The sequence below is a fragment of the Stegastes partitus genome, unplaced genomic scaffold, assembly GCF_000690725.1.
Source record: "Stegastes partitus isolate 25-593 unplaced genomic scaffold, Stegastes_partitus-1.0.2 Scaffold2270, whole genome shotgun sequence".
Lineage (NCBI taxonomy): Eukaryota > Metazoa > Chordata > Actinopteri > Pomacentridae > Stegastes > Stegastes partitus.
In genome coordinates this window covers 53,450-69,280 of record NW_007580001.1, presented here as the reverse complement: position 1 = coordinate 69,280, position 15,831 = coordinate 53,450, and the positions used below count along the sequence as shown (strand labels likewise).

The 15,831-nt window shown below is 42.3% G+C and overlaps 1 protein-coding gene across 1 annotated transcript in view; it reads right to left on the bottom strand.

Annotated features, from left to right (window-relative positions):
• Positions 1–226: 226 nt before the first annotated feature.
• Positions 227–15,831, bottom strand: part of LOC103374527 (calcium/calmodulin-dependent protein kinase type II subunit gamma-like) — a gene marked incomplete at its 5' end in the record, with an annotated part of 47,879 nt that continues 32,274 nt past the window's right edge. The window contains 8 exons of the mRNA XM_008304626.1: positions 227–5,187; positions 8,212–8,462; positions 8,986–9,080; positions 9,284–9,359; positions 10,007–10,138; positions 10,495–10,599; positions 14,016–14,070; positions 15,253–15,297. Coding sequence (XP_008302848.1) covers positions 8,230–8,462; positions 8,986–9,080; positions 9,284–9,359; positions 10,007–10,138; positions 10,495–10,599; positions 14,016–14,070; positions 15,253–15,297 — 741 coding nt within the window. The remainder of the gene's footprint in view (positions 5,188–8,211; positions 8,463–8,985; positions 9,081–9,283; positions 9,360–10,006; positions 10,139–10,494; positions 10,600–14,015; positions 14,071–15,252; positions 15,298–15,831) is intronic.

Genomic DNA, 15,831 nt, shown 5'->3' with positions numbered 1-15,831 from the left:
TCTGGAGATCAGTTCATCTTCTCCTTACTGTAATTACGCACAGCAACAGAAACACCAGGCCCAAACTTTTGCAGGCCTCTGATATTTAAATATTACACAATACCTCTGAAACTTGAGTCATTCTTATTAAAACGAGTGATTTTCTGAGCAGAAAAGCTCACAGTGTGCAGTACTCGACCACACAGGGAGACCTTTTACGCTGCAACAAGAGAAAAACACACAGATCGATATTGAAATGCTATTTTTATTAAATACTCTTTCATTTTCCAATAATAACAAAGCTATGAATAACAACCATTCAAACAAACACTTGATAGTTTTTAATGTATGCTTTTTATTAATGGTCATGCAAAAATCCAGCATCCAATTGAAACTGATAGTATAGACATATGTGGCCCCTTCTACTGTCAGCTTACAATGCAATAAACCGACTTCCAAAGGGGCACATACAAGCTAAGGCTTTTGCTCATCTTTTATGCATTTTAATGCGAGATAACACCACTGGATTTCGATATCTCAGACAGCCATTTCATAACCTCGAGGATGCAAATAACATAGATTTCCATTTCTTTATCAAGTAAACAGTGAAAAATTACCAGAAAGTAGACATGCATATTTCTTCCATTTGTAAAACTGCATATATAGTGTTGCTGTTAAAGATTGTGGTTTTTAAATCGTCCTTTTTCAACATCTGAAGCGTTTCGAGAATCTTTTCAGCCCCTCGTTTCGGTCCAGGACAGTTTTTGTTAATAGACATTTGCCAAAGTATTTGAACTGTGGACTTTTAGTTTTGCACACATTTGCATTTTTACAACAAAAAAAAAAATGTAAATGCAGCAAAACAATAAGCTCCTTCACCTGCTGTGATTTGTCCTGTAGGTAGTTCCTGCCATCGTCCCAAAGGTAAGGTCATATTTGGTCACGTTTCCTATTTACAACAGTTGATACCCTGTCATGTTCAAACACTGTTACACTACAGTGAATCGCAATATAATTTAAATTTTATCAGCAAATGAGCACTAAACTGTGACTTAATATCGATGCTGAAATCTGAATCTACAGCATTGAAATGTTTCACTACTGATGTGAGCGTATCTGGTTTGAAATCAGTGAAGCGGTGCAAATTTAAAAACCGATTTTAAAAGATGAGTTTCTCTGTTTCATGAAGTCACAGATAATTTAAACTTCAACAGTGGAATTATATTTATCAGGTGACCAAACACTACAACAAATAACTGATGAAGCAGCTGTTTACTGAATCAACACATCTAGTTTCCACGGAGCTAAAGTGGCCAGAAAAATGTGTTACTGCATTCGTCAGCGTCCAGTTTTACTCTGATTACTTTGGTCATTTTCAGATGTAAAAAAAAATGAAGTTGCTGAATTGAACTGGTGAAGTTTCAACACCAACATACAAGATGAAAATTCAACTTTCAAGAAAAACAAGTTAACCTGAAAAAAAGGTATTTGAAATTTCAACCAGATAAACAAAACCAGATCACTTTGAAAGTAAAATAACTCAATGCCGTAAATTGAGTGGCATTGAACGTCACAGTTCAGTATTTGTTTGCCGATAAAACATTTCTATCTTTCTTGGTCTCTGACGGCTGATTCGACTGGGATTCAGTGTCCAGATCCTCAGCTAGTATGCAAAACATTAAAAATACCTTTTACTATCTCATGTTATACAAGGCTGGATTATTATTTTGTCTTTTAGCTCTGTGTAGTAGAAGCATGCCGTCGTGATGGTTTAATAAACAACAGTGATTCCCAACCTGGAGTGAAATAAATCTGCTCACAACGTGATCAAAGGCGTCATGTGGAGTTCAGTATTTCTAAAAACAATCCAACATATCCTCAACATAATTATGAATAAGTGCATTTCTTTACTTGAAACATTTGCAAAGTCAAATTTCTTGGATGCCTTTAATTACATCCACATTTACTTACTAGTCTTCTCCGCTGGTGCTTTGCTACGTTATCTTGGCTTGTTGTTACCACCTGTAGATTAGTGCAACAACCTAAACCGCTGGCAGGAATGTGTATCGTGTTACCTCCGTGCACTGAAAGAGCTGCTTCATAGTGCAGGTATTGGTTAAAAACTCCACGGGTTACCTTTAACAAGATATGATACTAATATTTAAGTCTTCAGGCGTGTAAATATGATCCAGATTAAACAATCAGAGACGAGAAAATCACTGAATTTCTGTCACCTATGTGTGAAGAGGTGGGTCACAAGGCAGAAGGTTGGAAATCACTGTTATGTAACTGGAAAAGTAAAGGTGTGAGTGGGCTAACTTCAGCACTAACAAATGTTTTCATAGCAGGAAAAGCAGAGGTGTAACTACTAACATAGTGAAGTCTATCTGTACCAGGAGCCTTTACTCATGTTGGTGTTTATACCCGAGCTTTTCCTGCGACCACACATCAAAATACCTGCTGACAAGTTTTGGCTTCATTTGAATTGATCAAAAACGTAAACACCAACTGTCCAAAAACTTTGGCAAACCTGTTTTTTTTCGCCCCAAATCAGTCCCCCTGCTTCATAGATAACCTGTAAAGTTCAACTGCGTCGTACTTAGACATTCCCATGACTGTGTGGAAGTACACACACACACACAATGAAAGAAAAGCATCTTGTCAGAATGGTGGCATCAACAGACAACTGGGCCGGCGCCCACAGCACGAACAGAACTACTTAGAACCATAAAAAACATCACATAGTTTTAGTACTGGTTTTACAACGCGTCGTCATGGTGCAAAAAGTGGAGGGTGGGGGGGGAGACACAGTTTTCATGGCATGTCAGATATGTCACAGCACTCAGAAAGAAGCACAGGCGGTTGGTACAGGAGGACGGGGCTCACGGAGGATTCACAACGGTTTAGTTTTTGTTTTTTTAAAGTTTGCTTTAAGGTGTCGGTACATAGACGTGATATGTGATGATCTGAAGCATCGTTGTGGTTTCTGCTCGTAGAGAAGCAGCAGCAACAGCCTACGTAGTGCATGAGTTACTATGGAGCAGCGTCGCACAGAGACGGGACGGACAGCAAGCCTCAACCCTCCGCAGGTACAAAGTCACACACTCACAAGGTTTCTACGACAGTGAAAAAACAGTGCTGCAAAGTGTAACCACCGACACACAGATATGTTTTGTCCTCTTTTAAAGGGAGAATCTTTGACCTCATGTGCTTAGAAGATGCTGTGAATTTACGTGTAATTTAGCAAAAAGGAGTTTTCGTCTCAAGATGACAGCATTCGGTGTGTGTCGATCAGTGTGTGAGGGGCGTTTACAAAGGGGTTGTGGCAGTCTCCATTCATTTCAACCCCTTAGACTTTTTTTTTTTTAAAGTTCTGGCTAAAAGAACTGATAAAAATATCAACATCAAAACACTAACAACTACAACGTTTACAACAGAAACTGACAAAAGGGACCAAGTCTTTGATTGCCATCAGCAAAGGTCCCACAGCCCTCTAGACGGCTTAGCCCTCTTCCCATCATGCCTTTCTTTGTGTCCGATCCCTCGGCTGCATTTTCTTTATAACATGCTTTTAATAGTGCCAGGACTTCACACCGAAGTACAGCAAGCCAAGACGGACAATATACAAACTTTTAAGAACACAATCAGAACAAGAGACAGGCGTAAGGGTGACATCGTCATCATCATCATCATCATCATCACACGGCGTGGTGCTACTAAGACAGTAATGGGGCTGGTTAGCGAAGGTCACAACAGACGTGGAGAGCTTAAGAGGCAGGAATGATGGAAGTAGAAGGGCAGAGGTAGGGTGGAAGGGAAGGATTTTGGCAAGCGTAACCTGAAGTTGCAGAAAGGTTCACTCCCTCAGAAGAGCAAACACAACAGCATCGAGTCGTAAGTGTCTGTGCAAAAACAGTACAGGCCATTAGATAGTTCAAAGAAATCATGCTTCACGTCAAAAACACACAAAAACAAGTCAAAGGAAAAAGTAAGAAGTTGGCGTGAGAGTGTCCGTGCTTTCAGATTAGGTAGTCAAACATGTGATGAGCTCTAGACTTGGACTGATGACGCCACCTAGTGTTCAAACACTGCAGGACAGACAGATGGAGACCTTCTGCAACTTCAGGATTGGCTGGCCTGGACGTTGTGTCTAAAGCTCAGGAGAGGCTCGACCTCAAAGCCTGGAGCACAGGGGCTTTAAGTGTGTGTGTTCATGCATGTTGTGTGTGTGAATATGGTTTTTGTATTTACACCTCAGGACATCAAAAAAAAAGGAAGAAAAACACCCACTCTCTCATGCCAAAATCCCCTCCCTACACCCTGAAAGCAAAGAACGGTTCCCCTTTTCTCCTATATAAATATCTTTTTATACACAATTCTGTTAAATAAAATCCCCTTTTGATTAAAAATTATCTCTCAACACAAAATACTTTAAAATATCATCCCTTCTTCAGGAGATAAAACAAAAACACATAATACAAAAAGACAAAATAAAAACAAAGGTCCCTTCAGTATAACACATCACAACGCCTAAACCCCGTTCAAACATCGTGTGCAGACGACACGTACATTGTTGTTAAATTCTGATATTTAGATATGCTCCCGTTCCCATAAACCCCACCCACATATATACCTATTAAGTGTAAAACAAACAATACTTGTAATAAAGTAGACTTTCTGCTGCTCTGTCGAGACAAAAAGAAATCACATTTTTCCAGATATACTTGCTGCCCCAGTCATACGCACTAAGTGTGTGAAGTGTACTTTGTTTTTCAGTTGTTATATATATAGATTTTTTAAAACATGTTAATACTTTTCCACACGGCAGACAAAACAAAGACGGGGGGAATAAAGGCCATGGGGAGAGAGGACCAGGACAGCATCACCCCTGTGTTGCCACCAGAAGCATGCACCATCTGCAAGAAGGGGTTGACATCAGCCGGGCCCCAACATCATCTAGCTAGGGTTGGACTGGATTGGTGTTGGTCGGTGTGGTCGGTCATTCAGTCAAGCTTTTGAAATATGCTTTTTTTTTTTTTTATTGGTTTATGTTTTTTTAAATATTTTTTTTAAATTCTGTTTTTTTTTAATTGTAATGTATTTTTCCAACTGTTGTGTTTTCCAAGCAGCCTCTTCCCGGCCAAGATCCCGGCACCACTCCGACCACGGAGGATAAATGCTCCAAATAGCTTTAGAGTTCAGGCAGAGCTGGGGGAGGGAAAAACACAAGGGTTAGTGAGAAAGCTGGCTTTAAAGGGTTCATTACAAAAGCAACAAGGAAAACAGCAGTGATGCAGACAGTTGATGCTTCATAAGGTCTTGTTGTCTGTCTGAGATTTCTCCTCCAAGCTCAGCACAAAGTGAATGGAACTTGTTTGCTGAATTCAAAACCACAATTCATCTTTGCACAAAAACATGACAAATGGATGAATGTCAGCAGCTGTAACAGGTAGTGGTTAGAAATCAGGTTAGATGCTAAAGTGGGTGCTGACTTAGATGGAAAGCATACAGTGGAGTTTCATTACTTTGAGTAAAACAAACGATATTTCATTCACTTTGTATTGATCTGGAGGAAGAAAATTCACAGGCTGATATCTGAAAACCTCAGCAACTAGAATCTGGAGTCCAGGCGTGACTGAACATCAGAAAATGTTGTAATTCAGTAAAAACAATCCTCCAGTGGTGAATAACTCAACCTTTTTTATGTAGTCAGATGTTATGCTTATTTGGTTAACTTAGCATAAATACTGTAGGCAAGGTAAACAGCTAATCTGGCTCTGTTCACAGTTTAGGATTCGCTGTTTCAGTGCATCACATTTTCACATTTGTTCACCTCAGAGCCAGGCGAGCTGTCTCACTCCCACTTGTGTAGTCTTTATGCTAAGCTAAGCTAACCATGTTAAATGTGAGTGGCATCGTTTGGAATTCACAAAACATCACGGTGGGATTTAAAAATTTTTTTTTCCTTGGGTAACCTCGTGATAATGCCTCCACCCTCTCTGACCCACAGTGAATAGCTGAGCTGTATTACAGCACAGTGTCATGTATTATAGAGGACTGCTGCTGCTGGTTATGACGCCACTGAGTCACTTCACCCTCAGCTGTGGCTGCTCAGGCATGTAATGGGATGTACGAAGCAAAGATTTTTTTTGAGAACTACCAGCGTTTCCTCACAATATGTTTGCAGTATGATTTACGCTCCTCCTGATCCATATAAACAGCTGGTGTGTTCAGTAATGGGGAAAAACACACAGTGGTACTCAACACAGATGAGTACGACACTGAAGTAACTACACTGCTCGATGATAATTCCAACTATGAAGCAATGTATTTTAAATTTGAACAGGCTGATCAGTATCCAGCTGCTGGTTGTGAGCACATTGGCAGCTGTTTAACCTGTCTGATGGTGACGCTGTAGCTGGATATACAGTTGTTGTGGTTCAGTCTGTGGTGCTATGGATGTGTCCAGCTGATACTATTTTAACCTGTGGTGCTTCTATGACTAATGTGTTTATTTGGAATACAGCAAAACTAACACTGCACTCACTAATGTGCTCAGTGTAACTACCAGTAAAACATATCTGTCAGGTGCCCCTATAGCTCACCTAGTTGAGCAGGCGACCCATGAACAGGGGCTACGCAGTGGCCATGGGTTTGAATCCTGCTCGCAACCCTTTGCTGCAGGTCTCTCCCCATTCTTCTCCCCCCTATGCTGTCTGTCTCTACTGCTCTAAATAAAGGCAAAAGCTCAAAATATATAAATGTATTTATCACAATGCCTGCAGCCATATAGTGTGTCTCAGTAGCGGTCAGTGCCAGAGCTCCTCTAGTTTTCTTTCCTAATGCGGCGATGCTGACTTGTGCCTGACAGACACAACTGAGGATGCACACACTCTTCAGCCACAACCAGCGCCACCTACATGCTACTGACGGCTCATACAGGTCCAGAGATTCAGTGCATCCTCAGCTGTGCTTGTAGCCATTGTTGCAGCAGTGCTGTACATGTGCAGTGTTTGTTTAGCTGGCTGAGTGTTGTATTGAAGCTACTGTATTCCTTAATTCCTATATAAACAAACAAATCCATCACAGAAGCACCACAGGTTAAAATAGTAACAGCTGGACACATTCATAGCACCACAGATTGAACCACAGCTGCTGACGTCCAGACAACAACCACCCAGCCACAGCTTCGCCATCGCAGCGGGCAGAACAGCTGCAGCTGTGCTCACAACCGGCAGCTGATTTCTGTCAGAAAGTGTCCTTTCAGAATAAATACTGAGCTATAAATGCAAGTGTCACATCATTGTCCTGCTTCTGTGGTAGCTGCAGAGTGTTTCAATGAACTGGCAACACACCCACTGTTCATAAGGAGCAGAAAGAAAGAAACACTGCAAGGCAGCGCAAAAATAGTCCTCAAAAAAGGTTCCACCGTGACCTTTTGGGGCTCCACAACATCAACCTCCTCATCTATGCCTGGGAAGAGGGGAAATAAAGTGTATGCTGCTAAATGCATTGATCAAAGCTTTATATATATATAATATATCCCTGCAGCTGTATCCACAAGTAATTTTAATGTACACATTTATGACTGCAACTATGTGGAGTGTTTTACTTTTAAACTTCTTGTATGATGCTATCATGTAGTGAGAGGATGTTTGGGATTCTTGACCTCTTATAGGATATGAGGAATGTGATTGGTTGTGGACGTTTTGCCTGATGATGTTCTAGCACAAAAAATGTTAGAAATAAATGCATTTTTGCAATTTAGACAGTATGAAAGAGTCTGTTTGAAACTTTTGTTGTCGCCTGCTGAAAAATCTTGACTATCCCTTAATAGTAAACTATTAGACAGACGTGTGTAACCATCAGTATGTGTTTGTCTTTCACAAGCCGAACTCCTTCAACTTCCTTTAAATTGGCTGCTTATAAAGCCACGATCGTGGGAAGTGTTTCTGTTCGTTAAAAGTGCTGACAAGGTAATGAACAGGATGAGTTGTGTGTCAGGGTCGAGCCCACCTAAGAGGGAGGGCGACGAGTCAAACAATAAAGCTGCCTCAAGGCTACGAGCTTCACATTGTAGCCTTAAAAAAAAACGCTTCACAGTAAAACCCCCTGAAGAGCCAAATAACCTGCGCAAACAGCTTTTACAACTTTCACAGCCTGTAATCCTCGCATGCAGCATAAAACTGTAAGCGCACCCCACAGAGTGTCATTGTGGCGAGACGTTCCCACCTTGCCTGGCTTGTCAGTTCACTGCAGGGGTGCAGCCGGCGCGCCTGAGCAGTGGAAGTGCACGTTGAGCCACTTGGCGTCGCGGCGATGCCAAACGCGCGTCTCCTCCGACTGGCAGGAGCGCGGCCGCCCCTGGCTGTCGATGTACTGCGTCAGGCGGATGTAGGCGATGCAGGCGGCATCCTCGCCGATCAGATGGACGTGGGGGTTGAGGATGGTGGTGTGCACTGGTTTGCTGTTTTTACTCAGAACTGCGGGGGTGGAGACGTGCATGTCAGCTGCATGCGGCGGGTCAGGTGTCAGCGCTCGGTAATTACATTAGAGAGCGTTTATCATATTGAAGCTGCCACAGGCGATATGTTGGCAGCTTTAAACAGCCAGAGGAGCAAACCGTTTAACTCATGGATTGATTGCTTCACTTTGACATTTAATGCATTTGAATAAACAGACATTGAAGTCTGTTAGCCTGAAATTTAGCACGATATGAAGCATTTTTGGAAACACTGGAATCTGGATTGAACTTTAAGGTTTAGTGCTTTAGCTGTTAAACTGTAAATGAGGCATTGTTACAGAGTTTATCGGGTTATTGTCCCTGCTGCTCTGACGCATTTATACCAAAGAGGCAGCAATGACTAGTTGATTAGTTTTAGCGGGATTCGATTTTAAAGCAAACATTCAGTGGATCCAGTGGCTCAAATTTGAACCTTTGATGAACGCCTGCAAGTCATCAAGCACTGCAGTAACATTACAAATCTACCAAACTGAGCAACTTACGATTCTCAAAGTAGAACTTGTGGAAGTCCATGCCCTCCACCAGGTTTCCGAGGGCCTCTGGCTCAAAAGAGGTCAGTCCAGGGTCACAGATTCTCCTGTCAGAGGAAAACACAACCTTAGATAATCCTGCAGTGGATATTGAGGAGGATTGAAAACTGCAGATCAGACCCAAACACTAATAAGTCAGTTTCACATAAAAGATAAGCTAAGAGTTTCCTTGTGTTCCAGTTGACAAAATGTTTTGATCCATGAAGACTTGAACACAAAGGAGTTTATCAAGCTGCTTATGTAAACTTACGTGTAGGCCTCAAAGTCCCCGTTGTTGATGGCTTCAATCAGCTGCTCCGTCATCTTTATTATCTCCTGTTTACGAGCTGAAAACAGAGAGAGAGACGAGGAGACGACCACGAGAGGTTACAGACCGTCAGGGATCATCCCAGGGTTCAACATGCACATCCCACGCCACATGCTTCACCTCAGCTTACTGCCTGACATTTGAAATAAATTCCCCACACGTGCACCGCCTTTGGTAAAAATGACAGTGACATTTGAAGTCACCCTGAAAAAAACCCCACAAAAAACAAAACACCACCACACTCTCTATGCTGCACACAGAATCGAGAGTATTTAATGCTGCATGTAACGCTCATGTGCTGCTGAAGTGTCTCTAAAGATAAATGTAACACTAATATAAATATCTGCTGCAGTTTTTAAATGTGAGAACACCAAATTCTTCATATGAACCTTTACTCAAATAGACCAGATTTTAAAAGTGAGGCTAGAAGCACATCATAAACTCCATGAACACACTCTGAATGGTGCAGGACAGAATAACTCGGCAGACTTTATGGGTGTTTATATGCTACCGCTGACGTCGGCTAACATGCAGCTGCTAATTTAAACATCTGCATGTAGCTCTGGTCATAAAGTCTTCCTCCAACCTTCTGCCAACACGTGGCACAGAAAGTTAGAACAAACCACACGAACACTGCTTCATGAGCACAGCCTGCCTGTCACTTACTCTGCTGCAGGTTGCTGCTGCTGCCTGCGGGGGGCGACAGAGCGGACTCTGGTTCAGGACCGGAGCTCTGAGCCGGACTGGTCTGAGCTACGGGGGCAGTGGGGCTGCTAACAGCCTCCTGCAGGGGCGCAGCTGCAGGCAGGTACAGTCCAAATAGAATGACGTTACATACATGGCTTCTCAGCTTTATCCAACACTTAGTTTGCTTTGCTCAGAGTACATTGCAAAGTGAAATTCAAGATAATGAGAAGGGTAGCAGTAGACTGCAGTCACATCAGGATGCCAGTAGATGGCAGCACAGGAGGGCAGAGAGGAGCCAGTGCAGCGAGTTAGTGGAAAGCATGGAAGAGAGTATATCAGGCTGTTTATTTATTATTTATGTGTGGACTTTTAACAACAATGTGTCTTGTTTTGCTTGTAGACTGTTTTAGAGGAAAGGCCAGAGCAGAAAGGTCAGAGCTGAATCAGGTAAACTGCTGCTGACTTACAGGAGGCTGGAGGGCCGTGAGGAGACGGGGTCTGGACCTGCTCCTCAGCAGTGCTGCACTGTGTTAACCCTGCTCTGTCTGCACTAGTGGACTCACCGGCAGCCGCTGCCCTCATCACGAGACAAACACACAAATACACACAGATGCTAACTGACAGGGAGCCCACAGTCTGGTAGCAACTCATTATATATTAATTTGTTGTTCATTTTGGATTGTTTTGTTGTGGGGAAAAACGTATTCCAGGGCAGCTTGTGAGACCAACATCCAAAAACATCTAAAAAAACAACTAAGAAAAGCACCAATAATTCCGTTTGTCAAGCTGGTGTATGTTTCCTTTTACAAATGCACCAAACTTCTGTCAATCAGCTCCTCGGTTAACTGACTACATGTTGCAGCACCACAATCTATTATTGCATCAGAAAGAAAGAAATACAAACTGCACACGACACCCTCGAGCAGCAAAACCTCACATCGTTTGTGCTGCACAGTGAGCAACCTTTAGGGAGGTTTGAGCACAAACATCAGGGCTAAATGCAGATCAGCAGCCTGTTGCACCAATAATAAGAACCAGAGTGAGCTCAGACATAAACTAGTGTGGAAGGTAAAACAGACTGAACCATGCAAATTAACAACAATGTAGATTTAAGACGTAACCTGCAAAACCTGAAGGTGTGAACGTGACTCTGACATGTTTTCAGCTGCTGTTGAAGCATTACAGAGCAACATGTGTTTAACTGAAGCCATGTTTGTGTCCACATAAAGATTAATAATATTAGAAAAAGTCTTTTAGCTACGTTTTTGGTCTCCACCAACCCCTCAGGGACATACTGCTCTCTGTAGGTGCTAAGTGGTCAGCAGGTAGTGTAAAGTGGGGTTTAAGAGCTTTACGTTGTTATTATAAAAGACCAATTAGAACTGTTATAGAAGGTGTAAGTCTTCCTTATTAAGTGTTGTCTTCGTGGCGGAACAGAAAGACCCTAATGTTGGAGAAAATCTATTTTTCTATGTTTTTAATGACAGTGACACACATGTCCTGTTTTAATTCTGTGTCGCAAAGATGGAAAAGATTTTGTAATGAACCATTTGAGTCTTATTCAGCTGTAACCTAATAAAAAACCGCTGAAATAGACAATTTTTTTAAAAGTATGGGAAATAATTTCTATTGTTAACATTAACCTTTTATAACTTATTACAACTTTTACAATTTTAACATTTCCTGAGCAGTAGGCTACCTACCAACTGACTGATTCTTGTTAATTTTAAAAAAAAGAAAAAGATTTTGAGTGAATTTTTGTTTTGTTATTTGCAATATATGACAGCTGATATTTAACTTTAATGATGCATTTACTTGAAACTGGAATTAGCGCTTACATGCTTTCACAGAAACAAACGGTGCCCTGGATAACACATGACTCTTTAGAATAATGTTTTGATTACAGTTGACTCAGTTACGCCGTTTTGTCATTAAAGATGGTGCAACTGATCAAAGAGAAGAGTTACGTTTAAAACTAACCAGTCACAACGTCGCTGTTGTTGTTAATTTAAACTAAATTATATTATCAGCTGGTGCAAAGGGATGCAGTAAACTAATGAGCTGCAGATGATCTGACGTTCTGGTCACTTTCTCCTTTAGCTTCATGCCCCCTTGTGTTCTGTATTAGAATAGGAAACTCTTTATTTGGAGCATCCCAGCAGTGTTTGAGGTAGTATTTTAGGCTAGACAGTGGAAGTTACAATGCATTCATTAAGCAACTTAAGGAGTACATATGACCCTGAGAAAGGCAGGAGAGAGAGAGAGAGAGAGAGAGAGAGAGAGAGGACGAACAACAGCCTCTGGACTGCATGTCAGCAGTGATCCTCTATGAGATCAGGTACTGCTAAATCCATGGAACGCTGCCTTAAGTAACAGGATTAACTCTTTACTGCAAAGCTGCAGGTCGTTCTGTCTTACTTCATTCACTTTAAAAGGTCATCCCTGAGCTGAAGACCACTAATTAAAAGCCTGAGTAGTGTGGGGTGCTGGCATGCAGACGCCCGGACGGACGTTTAAAACGAAGCAAAGGAACCGACGTGCAGCGGTCGGAGTCAGACGTGTGTGGATGTGAACGCTGTTGGAGGCGTGTTCGCTACAGGTCACTGAAGCCATGACTTTGACTTTTTAATACAACCTTGATTGGAAGTCACTATGTTTAGAAGTCTCATGTGATCATCTTCGAATCATTAGCTGATAATCTTACTGACAACTGTTACAGCAGGGAAATGATTTACTTTTAACTTGTTCACCTTAGGGCTGGGTATATACTCCCTAGTGGATGTGCATGCAGACAGCTGTGGACACGTGTTTGTTGTTACTAAACCACTTTCTAATCCGTTTTGAGTTTCCATTTTGCATGCATGCGCAGCAGACTGGTGTCTGTTCTGCACATGTCACAAAAAACTGGAGTTTACTCAGATGTTTGTCCACATTCTTGCTTTTCACCCTCTGTTGTTGAAATCTGATTTGTAGTTGACCGTTGCACACTTGAAAGAGCGCTTAATTAATCCCAGTGTGCTGTCCGATGTCGACTTTCACCGCGCACGATCTGCACAGCCAATAAACTTTGCATGCAGATGTCTGCAGACGGATCGGTGCAGACGCTCGGAGACTTGCAAAAATGTCAAAATGTGCAGATGCAGAGAGCATGAATTGGCCTAATCTCCAGTGTCTTGGGTTCAGATTGTGATTTTTAAACCATCGCTGACATATCAGTAAGTCTGACATGTTTAAATTCTGCACATAATGACTTTACATGAAATGATGTTTATGCAAAGCTGCATTATTCAATTGTTTACCTCCACTAACAGCTTGATATCTGGTCACTATGGCGATCAATATTTGTTTCTGATAATTTCTCTGGTTTATTTCAAGCTGACAAAACAATGTTTCTGTTGGAGTTTGGATTTCAATCAGTTCAAGATGATACTGAATTGTCGCCTAGTTTAAAGTGAAGCACATTTGTTTAAGTGGGAAATGTTCAATGCATTGACAAACCCCCACTGATAAGGAAGGGAATATAAGGCGACCGTAGAAATGAGAACAAACAGGTTTTGCTCTGAAGTTGTGACCTGCTGTTTTCTTACAAGCCTCCCTAAATAAGCAACACATCACCACCACCACGCTGTCAGTCTGCACAGAAGACGTAAACGGAGACGACAGCAGAAGTGTATAATCCTGGATAGCAGCACTGTCTCAGTCCCCGCGCACAGCGTTTAGACATAACATTTATCTTTCCTGTGATGCCCATCCAACTACAAAACGTGCTGGGTCTCGAAGCCTCGGCCGCCCCGACTGAAGCTCTTTGTAGTGGAACAACAGACTTGACAGCTGCCTGAAACCTCCACCCGGCAGACATGCACTAGCTCCACATTAAAGTGAAGTGAAAGATAGTTTGTCATCTTTATCTGTCTGACCTGGACAGGATTTAAAGTGAGCAAAAAAAAAGAAAAGAGGCATGCAGAGTAGGTGAAGGTTGGACAAGTACCTTTCCTACCTTTCATCTCCTCCTCTTCTGTGTTGTTACAGCTCTCTGTGGAGCCCTGTCAAACACAACGGGTTGAGACATACAGAGAGATGGACAGAGAGGGTGGGCAGAGGGGAGAAGTTGGATAAAAGGGAGGGGAGAAGAGATCGCAAGGTTTTTAAATCTGTAAGTGAGGCGAGTTGGAGAAGCTTCGGACACTTTGCCTATAAAAGACAAGAGACGATCAGACGGACAGATGGATGGGCGGGCGGGTGGATGGATGGACGACTCCCTCCCAGGAGCACAAACCAGCCGGGACAGCAGCGAGGGGAAGCAGCAGAGAGCCACGACAACAAAGCAACGACGTGTGTGAGACAGTTTGAGATCGTGTGGCTACGTCTGAACAGGAAGGAGTGCGTGTTGGTGCGTTACAGGAGCTCCTCGAGAGGAAGCCGAGGGAGAAGAGTGAAAGAAAATAGTGCAATCGAATATCTAGTGATGCTAGTAGTTTTTTTGCAAGCTTGTGCACCAGCATGACAGTGCAAGCAGCGTGACAGTCGGGTCCTATTTTAGTAAAAAGTCTGACATGAATATTTGAGAACTGTAGGTTTCAGTGTGTATGTGCAGCTGTTAAAGATGTACGTGTAGGATTTTCTCCTCCATATGAGTCTGAAATTTGGTGTCTGACACTTCACAGAATTAGTGTTTTTTAAAATATATTTTCATTCTTGCCTAATCTGTCTATTATTTTCTGGAATAACTGATAAATTATTATTATGTTAAAGGTAATCAAATGTCTTGTTTCATCTATAATCTAAAAATATCCAGTTTACCGTCACTAAGGAGTAAAGAAACCAGAAAATACTAAAATTACTCAAAACTAATTAGTTAATTATCAAAATATTTGCCAATTATTGCAGTTGTTGACACTAACTGACAAGTCGTTGCAGCTCTACTAGTTTTTATAAGCTGGAAAAAGTCAATAAAAACTTGGCTCATCAGTCAAACTAAGGTGCTGATGTTTAAGAAAAGCTTTTAACCTGCATTGACTTTCAACCAGCTGAACTTAAAACCTGTGGAAATTCTAACCTCTAAAAACCTTCAAATATCCCAATTCGTCTGTTTCCTGGCTAAGCAGTAAGCCGCCTACAATGACAAAGCGTATGCAGCGATGTGGGGGTGTTCGTTTAGAGAAAATCCTCCACGACGTATCTACGGGTGTTAGTAGTGGCTGGAGGCTGGAGGAGGAGCAGCTTACCTTGGTGCCGTCAGCTGGGTTGTGTACAACAGTTGTCTGGGCTTCCTGGGGGGAGGCAGGAGACACTTTACCATGCGGGGAAGGGAATGGATGGAGGGGCACCAGCAAAATGATGCCAGGGAACACCAACGTATTCCATGACGACAGACGTACAAAATGTGCGCACACCAAAACGGAGTAAAGGAGCTACAGAACAGCGGCTGTGGAGCATTTATGGCGATCGTGAGCGTAGGCGTGAAGGCGCTCGGTGTCGGCCTGTTTCCCCCATTCACCAGCACTGCGGCCTACAGGATCGATTTAGGGTCTTCCACAATGCACGGAAACAGCCACGAACACAGATAAACGCCACATGTTCACCAGTCAGGGCCGGGGCTGAGGAGGAGGCTTCTGCAGTGTGTGTGTGCTTGTAGTCTGGAGGCAGATGTCACATAAATGCTGTTGACATCAACATCCAAGGGAAGAATTTAACTGGGATGGGCTGACCTATTCAACTCGGCACAAACAAATACTGATTATTGCATTAATAAATACGCCAACAACACAAAGAACTTCTCGGTGGGATGGACAGCATCAGTTATT